The sequence below is a fragment of the Oncorhynchus clarkii genome, chromosome 7, assembly GCF_045791955.1.
Source record: "Oncorhynchus clarkii lewisi isolate Uvic-CL-2024 chromosome 7, UVic_Ocla_1.0, whole genome shotgun sequence".
NCBI classification, from domain to species: Eukaryota; Metazoa; Chordata; class Actinopteri; order Salmoniformes; family Salmonidae; genus Oncorhynchus; species Oncorhynchus clarkii.
This window is the reverse complement of record NC_092153.1, coordinates 17,386,838-17,397,853: the sequence shown is the minus strand read 5'-3', so window position 1 is coordinate 17,397,853 and position 11,016 is coordinate 17,386,838. Positions and strand designations below refer to the sequence as shown.

Below are 11,016 nucleotides of genomic sequence, written 5' to 3'. Positions count from 1 at the left end.
TGTGGCCCGAATCAACTACTGCTATCGGACGTAATTTAAGGCATTTTCAAATAATATGCTTTAAATAGCCTACTATTTGAAAGTATTTTCAAATACGTATTTTAAACACTATTTTAAAACGCATGGGAGTGTATTTGGCTATTTTTCCAATAGCTTCTAAGTGTATTTTAAAATATGTTCAAATACTGCCTCTGAAATGGTTGCCAAGGTACTCTTTGAAATGCTATTGCTTAAAAAAGTCCCTTTGACACACTTGAGAGGACCACAGAGTTGCCTTGACGGATTTCACAACCTATGCATAAGTAATTCAATTCATTTCGCATGGTTGACGATTCATTGCTTAAATTCATTAAGACAACCCAGCAAAACCTTGCAGTACAGTTAGCATATGCTCACACAGCACAAAGTCCCCACACTGAATGGCCCTTGTCTTGACACAAAAAACATTCAACGCAAAGCTGTGAGAGACACCATTAATGTCACAGGGGGACAAAGAAAAACAGTAGAAAAGTTGTGCTCCAATTGTGTAAGTAGAGGAAAAAATGTGTTTAAACCGTCAAACAATCATTAGCCGTGCCCAGTGAAGTAAAACCCTCCCAAGGAGAGGAAGGGCAATAAAACAACTATCACACTGGCGACTGGGGTGGGAGGTTAATTGTGACAGAGCTTCCATGATTTGTTCAGGAAAAATAGGATTGGAGCCAGACAAGGCTAGGGCTGGGGTCAACCCTGGGTCTCAACTGTTTCCTGTCAACCTGACCTGGGTGGTACTGACAGAGGGAGGGAGAAAAGGGTCTGTACAGTCTAAACTGGGTTCTGGAGTTCCTTGCTTCAGGATTAAGCTGAAAGGTAGGCTATAATACTTCTATTAGTGTAATATTACATTTATAAAGTAGGCCCTATCTTGGTCAGTCTGTCTGTCTGTCTGTCTGTCTGTCTGTCTCTTTCGCTCTCTCTCTCTCTCTCTCTCTCTCTCTCTCTCTTTCTCTCTCACTCTCTCTCACTCTCTCTCTCTCTCTCTCTCTCTCTCTCTCTCTCTCTCTCTCTCTCTCTCTCTCTGTCCCTTTGTCTCCCTATGTCTCTCTCTCTAAAGTGAATATGTATTTCTCATAGCTATGTAGCTGACGTTACTATGAGCTGCATCCAAGACCCAAAACAGTGTGTCACTGGGAAAACATTTTCCTCTCTCCTCTCCCTCTCTCCTCCTCTGAAGGCCAGCCTCTCTGTGTCGTCTATCAGCCTGGTGTGTCTAGAGCTAGCCACAGAGTCAGAACAGAGCAGAGAAAGGCATCTACCCCATCTACTCCTCTTTCTCTCATTCTCTCACTCACAATACTCACAAATCTCTCTTCCTTTCTCCCCCTTTTACCTCCCAGTCATACAATAGACTTCCCCTGTACGCTCCTGCCCAGAAGAAAGAACAGGGGGATACGGTTTCCACAACAATGGAAATTCAATCAGGAAATGGAGAGGAGTTGGAGGTGGTGAGTGGCGAGTCATTAGCGACCTCGGGCTCTGTTTCCTCCTCGCCGTATCTCTCTGTCCCTCAGGCAGACGGCACGGACGACCAAGTACTCCGGGAGGACCTCCAGGCTGCCAAGACCATTGAGAGGTTTGACATCCCTCTGAGTAACTTGAAGAGGATGTTTGAGAAGCCCCCAGGAGCAGCCAACACTGTAAGTACACTTCTTTTCTTATTATGCAGTACAGCTTTATGTGAAATGAATGTTTAAGCCAAACAGTGCCCTAACTTACTGTGGCCCAAAGCACTCTGTCCATGGACTGTTTGGGAGGGAACCCACTGATGGGCAATTATGTGCTACATTTACCGTGAGAAACTGAATAAAACTTTAGTGGAAAGTTAAAAAAGTAAGTTTAGTGAAGTAGGTTCATTGGAGATTTTGTCACAGTTTCTGAGAGACGGGAAACAGAGTATCCGTGTAGATAGAGGGAGGTCTGGTGACCAATGGCATCACACTTTTTTAAAAACATCAGCTCTGCTGCTTGTTTTTGTGTTCTTGTTGCGTCTCTCACTTAATTCCATAAATACGTCTATTCTAGTTTCAGGGTGGCTATGTGGGATCCTCTGAAAGACGTCCGTGTGATCACTGACCAATAGAAAACCCCTGGTGCAGCACCTGGTTTCAGTATTTTGGCCCCTCTTTTTATTGCATTTAGTTTTTACACAGTTAGAAAATGCACTATTTACTAAGATGGTTTAAATGTCAAGATAGAACAAGATGACAAGGGATAGAAAGTATGATTCAAAGAGCAGTGGATACCACGGTCTAGGGGTTAGGAGTATTGTTACAAAGAGCAGTGGATACCACGGTCTAGGGGTTAGGAGTATTGTTACAAAGAGCAGTGGATACCACGGTCTAGGGGTTAGGAGTATTGTTACAAAGAGCAGTGGATACCACGGTCTAGGGGTTAGGAGTATTGTTACAAAGAGCAGTGGATACTACGGTCTAGGGGTTAGGAGTATTGTTACAAAGAGCAGTGGATACCACGGTCTAGGGGTTAGGAGTATTGTTACAAAGAGCAGTGGATACCACGGTCTAGGGGTTAGGAGTATTGTTACAAAGAGCAGTGGATACCACGGTCTAGGGGTTAGGAGTATTGTTACAAAGAGCAGTGGATACCACGGTCTAGGGGTTAGGAGTATTGTTACAAAGAGCAGTGGATACCACGGTCTAGGGGTTAGGAGTATTGTTACAAAGAGCAGTGGATACCACGGTCTAGGGGTTAGGAGTATTGTTACAAAGAGCAGTGGATACCACGGTCTAGGGGTTAGGAGTATTGTTACAAAGAGCAGTGGATACCACGGTCTAGGGGTTAGGAGTATTGTTACAAAGAGCAGTGGATACCACGGTCTAGGGGTTAGGAGTATTGTTACAAAGAGCAGAGCAGTGGATACTACGGTCTAGGGGTAGGAGTATTGTTACAAAGAGCAGTGGATACCACGGTCTAGGGGTTAGGAGTATTGTTACAAAGAGCAGTGGATACCACGGTCTAGGGGTTAGGAGTATTGTTACAAAGAGCAGTGGATACCACGGTCTAGGGGTTAGGAGTATTGTTACAAAGAGCAGTGGATACCACGGTCTAGGGGTTAGGAGTATTGTTACAAAGAGCAGTGGATACTACGGTCTAGGGGTTAGGAGTATTGTTACAAAGAGCAGTGGATACCACGGTCTAGGGGTTAGGAGTATTGTTACAAAGAGCAGTGGATACCACGGTCTAGGGGTTAGGAGTATTGTTACAAAGAGCAGTGGATACCACGGTCTAGGGGTTAGGAGTATTGTTACAAAGAGCAGTGGATACCACGGTCTAGGGGTTAGGAGTATTGTTACAAAGAGCAGTGGATACCACGGTCTAGGGGTTAGGAGTATTGTTACAAAGAGCAGTGGATACCACGGTCTAGGGGTTAGGAGTATTGTTACAAAGAGCAGTGGATACCACGGTCTAGGGGTTAGGAGTATTGTTACAAAGAGCAGTGGATACCACGCTCTAGGGGTTAGGAGTATTGTTACAAAGAGCAGTGGATACCACGGTCTAGGGGTTAGGAGTATTGTTACAAAGAGCAGTGGATACCACGGTCTAGGGGTTAGGAGTATTGTTTCAAAGCCAGAGAATATGATTCAGCCTTTGGCAAAGGGTTTACCCAAAGTTTGTTGACTCTGGTAAAAGTGCTTACGTCTTCTTTTTTCACTGAAGTCAAGGGCGAATGACTCACCACCTGGTTTTCCATCACATTACAGCAGGCTGCTCTCAGAGGAACATCTAAGACACTTGGAAGCAAAGTTGGTCATTTTTGGGCAAACCATCCTACTGCCAAATGTCTACCGTGGAGTAACGAATGGTCCATCTGACCTAGTTATGCTCTTAGTTGGTTTTAACATCGTCATGATGTCCAACCATATTCTTCCCAAATCTGGCCGTGATGTGTTCGTAATGCCAAAGATCCACCGCAGATTTGATCGGTTTAATCAAAACTATAATACAAATATTATTACAATATCCTTAGTGAATCTATAAGCTACCAGCAGATGGTATGAAGAGCAAGGCAAAAGTGAAAGAAATGAGTGGTCTCCCCATTAGCTGCACAGGGAGATCTGTATTGATCTCTAGTCCATCCTCCTGTCTATGGAGTGGAGCCTAAATACACAACTGATGTTTCTTAGCCCCCGGCCATGACATTACTGTCCTCTTGAGAGTTGTAAAGGGAACTTAGTCATGCTGTAAACAAAGTAGATGACCATGTCTCAGTGTCAACCACCTGAAAGCAGCTTTAGTTATTCATAAACTAGATCAATACACTGACAGTGTTTATTGGCTTATTCAGATGTCTGTTAGCTTTTGCCAAAGCAGCAGCTACTCTTCCTGGAGTCCACACGAAACAAAGAACATGACGAGGAACCAAGCACATGGTACACTGATAGACAAGAGCAGTCACACAAATGTAGAATGCAACGGTGTACAATTGAAGAATAACGCGTGTGTGGATTGTGTTCGAGTGTGTCTGTGTGTGTGTCATTTCACAGTCGCTATTTTGCCATCAGACGTTGTTTAATCCATTTTTTAAAGGTAATTTTCCTGTTTCTTGGAGTAATTGGATCATGCCTCTGTATAATACTGCGTGTTGTCGGGAATTGGTTTTGAACTTGGGGAATGTGAAGAGACCCCTGGTGGCATGTCTTGTGAGGTATGTATGGCTGTCTGCGCTGAATGTTATTGGATGATACAGACAATCTGGAATTTACATTACAGTAATACTTCTCATAAAAATACAAAGACAAGCAGTTCATCTCTCATCAACCCTCAACCAGGAAAGACCATCATGGATGTTGTTGATGCTAGTTCTGTATGTGCAGTTAAGGGTGAGGCGTGATGCTCTGTTTTGAACTAGCTGCAGCTTTGCTATGTCTTTCTTTGCTGCACTTGACCATATTACCGGACAGTAATCAAGTTGGGACAAGACCAGAGCCTGAACAACTAGTACAGTTGATTTTTGTGTCAAAAGCGCAGAACATATTTTCAGCACAGACATACCCCTCCCCATCTTTACGACACATTTTTCAATATGACTTGACCATGATAATTGACCATCCAATGATATACAGTTGAAGTCAGAAGTTTACATACACCTTAGCCAACTACGTTTAAACTCAGTTTTTCACAATTCCTGACATTTAATCCAAGTAAAACATTCCCTGTTTTAGGTCAGTTAGGATCACCACTTTATTTTAAGAATGTGAAATGTCAGAATAATAGTAGAGAGAATTATTTATTTCAGCTTTTATTTCTTTCATCACATTCCCAGTTTACATACACTCAATTAGTATTTGGTAGCATTGCCTTTAAATTGTTTAACTTGGGTCTAACATTTCTGGTAGCCTTCCACAAGCTTCCCACAATAAGTTGGGTGAATTTTGGCCATATCCTCCTGACAGAGCTGGTGTAACTGAGTCAGGTTTGTAGGCCTCTTTGCTCAAACATGCTTTTTCAGTTCTGCCCACAAATGTTATATAGGTTTGAGGTCAGGGCTTTGTGATGGTCACTCCAACACCTTGACTTGGTTGTCCTTAAGCCATTTTGCCACAACTTTGGAAGTATGCTTGGGGTCATTGTCCATTTGGAAGACCCATTTGCGACCAGGCTTTAACTTCCTGACTGATGTCTTGAGATGTTGCTTCAATATATCCACATAATTTTACTCCCTCACGATGCCATCTATTTTGTGAAGTGCACCAGTCCCTCATGCAGCAAAGCACCCCCACAACATAATGCTGCCACCCCCGTGCTTTAAGGTTGGGATGGTGTTCTTCGGTTTGCAAGCCTCCCCCTTCTTCCTTCAAACATAACAATGGTCATTATGGCCAAACAGTTCTATTTTTGTTTCATCAGACCAGAGGACATTTCTACAAAAAGTACGATCTTTGTCCCCATGTGCAGTTGCAAACCGTAGTCTGGCTTTTTTATGGTGGTTTTGGAGCAATTGCTTCTTCCTTGCTGAGCGGCCTTTCAGGTTATGTCGATATAGCACATGTTTTACTGTGAATATAGATACTTTTGTACCTGTTTCCTCCAGCATCTTCACAAGGTCCTTTGCTGTTGTTCTGTGATTGATTTGCACTTTTCGCACCAAAGTACATTCATATCTAGGAAACAGAAAGCGTCTCCTTCCTGAGCGGAATGACGGTCCCATGGTGTTTATACTTGCGTGCTATTGTTTGTACAGATGAATGTGATACCTTCAGGCGTTTTGAAATTGCTGGATGAACCAGACTTGTGGAGGTCTACAATTTTTTTCTGAGGTCTTGGCTGATTTTTGATTTTCCCATGATGTCAAGCAAAGAGGCACTGAAGGTAGGCCTTGAAATACATGCACAGGTACACCTCCAATTGACTCAAATTATGTCAATTAGCCTATCAGAAGCTTCTAAAGCCATGACATTCTTTTCGGGAATTTTCCAAGCTGTTTAAAGGCACAGTCAACTTAGTGTATGTAAACTTCTGACCCACTGGAATTGTGATACAGTGAATTATAAGTGAAATAATCAATCTGTAAACAATTGTTGAAAAAATTATTGGTGTCATGCACAAAGTAGATGTCCTAACCGACTTGCCAAAACTATAGTTTGTTAACAAGAAATTTGTGAAGTGGTTGAAAAATGAGTTTTAATGTCTCCAATCTAAGTGTATGTAAACTTCCGACTTCAACTGTACCTAGGAGTTTAGCTTCCTCAACTTGCTCAATGGTCACACACTTAATGCATAACTTCCAGTTGAGGTTTGGGTCTTAGATTATTTTTGTTTTTTTTACCAAATACAATACTTTTAGTTTTAGATGTATTTAAGAACTGTGTATTATTAATCACCCATTCTGATACTGATTAACTTCTTATTTATCTATTCAGTGAGCTCACTGGCTTTGATTGCTTAGTTGTGGGACTCATAGTAGCTCTGACTAGTCCATAATTAGGTTCTAGAGTTGTTCATGACCATATAGCCTTAACTTAACCAAAGTTGTTCCTAGTTAGCTCATGGTCAGGGAAAACTCTGAGCCCTACTCATAATAAACATACAGTTGTGACCAACTCTGTAGGTTTTAGAGGTCTTGAGGCGGCAGCACAGCTGCAGTATGGTGTCTCTAGCCTGCCGACTGTGGGTTGAAACCTGTAGGTGGCACATGCTGTCTGTGCAGTGCAGTGCCATGCACAGACGACGGGGCTTATTCCACACTGTGCTATTTAAGACCTATTCCTGGGGTTGTATGGTTAAGCTGCATTTTAAAAATAACCCTGTAATTGGTATGTCGGCTGTGGCTGACAGCGCGGGAGTGGAGGGCCTTTAGGTACTGCCAGCCTGCCTCAGATCAGATGGGAGAGCAGGCAGAGTAGAGACGTGGATCTATAGAGAACTGGATCATGCCTGTCGTAGTCAGAGTTCTGGACTGGGTCCTGCTGTCTGTCTGTCTTCTTATGTGGATCTGTGGGTTCTGGTGTTGCTTCAGATCACAAAGAGGAAGGTGAAGTCAGCTGAACTGATTAAAGGCCAGCTGAAAAGCTTAATTCTTCGTAGTTTAACTACAAGAGCAGAAGTGTACAAAAACGAAATAGTTAGGGGTTTGTTTTATTGAAAGTTTTTTTCTTTGTGATGGGTTTGTTGTTTTTTGTGAGGGTTTTTATCTTTACTGTTCTTTAATTAGTACTTATGTGTGAAAGGAAATGTGAGAGGTTTCTCAGATGACTGTACCGTAGTTTGCTGCGACCACAACACTGAACCACTGATGCCAAAGGTCCAAAAGATGCAATCTTTCACAGACATTCTTTGGCTCAGAACAACTGGCCATGTCTCAAATACACAGTAAAAACTTCATCTGGTACTGAGTGAAATGTAGTATTTTAGGGAAAGTTAAGCCTTGTTAAGTATATTTAGACGAGTGTGGCGAGACAGAGTGGAACGAAGCCATAATAAACCAAACACATCCTGATAAGAACAGAGTTTGGCTATTCCCCAATGGACCTTGTCCTGTTATACATTTAGGAGACATTTGCTTCAAAGATGAATTATTGTATTCCCTTGACATGAGCTGACTGACAATCATGATGAGACTGAGACAATGTAGGTTAGGCTAACAGATGCTCTTATATAGAATGACTTACAGGAGCAATTAGGTTTAAGTGCTTTGCTCAAGGGCACATCAACAGATTTTTCACCTAGTGAGCTCAGGGACTTGAACCAGCAACTTTTTGGTTACTGGCTCAACGCTCTTAACCGCCAGGCTACCTGCCGCCCCCAAACCCCATACAACTGTACCGTTGTGATATACTAACGCTGAACTGCTTGTATTTCTGTAGGGATCCAATATGACGACTCTCAATCCTTCTTCTACCTCCTCATTCAAGTCAAGGAAAGAGAGATAAAGACTTACTTTTACTCTGCCACGCCCATTTGGAATTCATCCTTTATTTTGCATGACCAAAATTCGCAAAGAAACCGATCTTTGTGTCATTATCTTGAATCTTAATTTTGAGAACACGGATACTTGTCAATGTTTAATTCTTCCTTTGAATCTGACCTTTCTCTTTGACATTTGATTCTTAATGAATGATAATCCAATTTGCCGTTTCCTTTCAATTTCCTCTGCAGAAGATTTCATTCCCGTTTTTAATTTTCGTTCTGTGTTGCCCATGGTGTTAAAGTGCTTTTTTATTCCCCCAAATCAGATGAATTCTGCCCCCTTTTGGGGCAAGGTGACCTGAGAAACAATAAAGCAGAATATTAATATTTGATTAATTCCCCTTTAGAACATTTAATTAATAAAGGAGACCTTGAATGAAGCACAATCATCTGGCTGTTAATTTGTCTCTGTTTCACTCTGGCTTCTAATAACATTCTCAGCCACACATTATTCACAGGCAACGGGAAGGTCATCTTCTTATCTCTGATTTAGTCGTCTAACAAAAGCCTGTGTCAGTTCAACACAGGGCCAGTGTTCACAGATCACAGAAGAAAAGGTGTGCAGCTCACTATAAAACATGACTCTGTCTCTTGCCTTATCTGTAGGGTTGTAATGCAAATGTCAGCTTTGGTGGGATATTGTATTATTTATACAGTGGAATGCCTGGGATGTCATTGAGAGGTTGGACATAACAATGGAGGATGGATCATCGCTGGGAGGCCTTATAAGTAGTGCCAAAACTTTACTGATTCCACTGGTGAGGAGGACAGGCATGTTTCCATTATCCACAGATGTGGAGTGATACAATAGTTTATGTTCGGAGCAAAGAGTTCCTTTTTTTGCTCGAGTGCTAGCTGACTAGCCGACCCCCCTTCTGTTTCTGTTTCTGTTTATGACAGTGGAATCAGATGTCGTTACCAGTCCCAACCAGAGGGGGGCAATCAAATGTCTGGGCGTCACATCAATTAGTCCTGCTTTAACAGTGCAGCAAAAATGTCAAATAATAATCAAAAACGATAAATCACAAATGCCAGAACGAATCCAGTTAACAACCCACATAACACGCTATCAGTAATCCAAATGCAATCTAAAGCAATCCATAAAAGTTGCATACCAAAACAGGTAGGACTATAATGAAGAAACCAAAGTCATACAGCATCTCCACAGAGATAGGATCTATGTCACCACACCATGCCACAGAGATAGGACCTATGTCACCACACCATGCCACAGAGATAGAATCTATGTCACCAAACCATGGCACAGAGATAGGATCTATGTCACCAAACCATGGCACATGCTATGTCATTGTCCTGTTATTTCACCAGGGATTTAATCTCGGTTAGTTTGTTTTTGAAGGTCCTAGGGGTTCTCTGAGATCGATAGCCCACTCCCCATCCTCACTTCATGGGACATCCAGACTCTAAATATACAGTCAACTGTGACCTATGAAGCTTGATGTCATGGGTGGCTTTAAATGTGACATATCCTGAAGTCCAGTTGGACACTTAAATGTGAAGCGTCTGCACACATTCAGATGGTGGCACATGCGGGTGGGAATGTACATGGGAGCTTGGGTTGATCTTCACAGCTTGAGTAGCTACCGTACCTCTGTACTGTGTTGGATGTACTGCAAAAGCATTTCTCTTTATTTAACTAGGCAAGCCAGTTAAGAACACATTTTTATTTACAACGCTGGGCAAATTGCGCACCGCCCCTATGGGACTCCCAATCATGGTGATACAGCCTGGAATTGAACCAGGGTCTGTAGTGACACCTTTAGCACTGCAATGCTGTGTCTTAGACCGCCGCGCCACTCGGGAGAATGATTGTTTTTCATTTTTATGGAGGCTTTGAACATTGCTTAATGTGTCCCTTATGCATCATTTTCAGCTAGGTAACTTGACACTTGACACGACATTATGTGTATGCTTGTGTGTTTTATTTTGGGGTTAGTCAATTGTGTTTACTGTCATTTCATTGGCTGCCCCGGTTGACAGGAAGTGGTATTTGGCAAACAGGTTTGAGAGCCTCTTTTAAAGCTCCAAATGGTTAATGTTATGTTGACATTGAGGCTACAGTTTACTAACACCCACATCAAAACCCCTTCATTCTGACCCATTTTTCCAGCCCTCTCTTGTCCAGCCCGGCCCGGCCCAAAGTGGCTCAACGGCTCACTCGTAAGATTCCATTAGCTCTATGAGACACTTCCACCTCGTCTCAGTTTCACTGATTCAAATCATTTAATGGAGTCACGGATGTATGAGTCCAACCACACGGCCCAATGACAAAGGAGTGGGTCTCTGAACGCTAGACATTCCAATTATTACCAGCACTTATCTGTTGTATAGTTAAACCAATGGCCAGGCCAGGTCGTCACCTGGTTTTCCATTTCCATCGACTTGCCCTAAAACAGGTTCTATTCTAGATACTGTATGGGCCGGGAGTTTGATTGGGGGGTTTCCCTTTCTGAAGCATTCATCTTGTACTTATCTGTTATGTGCATATGAGCATTCCTTTCCTATCGTTCACCAGTCATCTTCATTATCGTC

The 11,016-nt window shown here is 42.5% G+C and overlaps 1 protein-coding gene across 2 annotated transcripts in view; it reads left to right on the top strand.

Moving 5' to 3' along the window:
• Positions 1 to 1,272: 1,272 nt before the first annotated feature.
• LOC139412988 (xin actin-binding repeat-containing protein 2-like) overlaps positions 1,273 to 11,016 on the top strand; it is a 52,981-nt gene continuing 43,237 nt past the window's right edge. Inside the window, exon 1 of one of the 2 annotated variants that reach the window (XM_071159930.1) lies at positions 1,273 to 1,676. In XM_071159930.1, coding sequence (XP_071016031.1) covers positions 1,446 to 1,676 — 231 coding nt within the window. In that variant the 5' untranslated portion in view covers positions 1,273 to 1,445. The remainder of the gene's footprint in view (positions 1,677 to 11,016) is intronic. The other variant, XM_071159931.1, reaches the window with a different exon arrangement.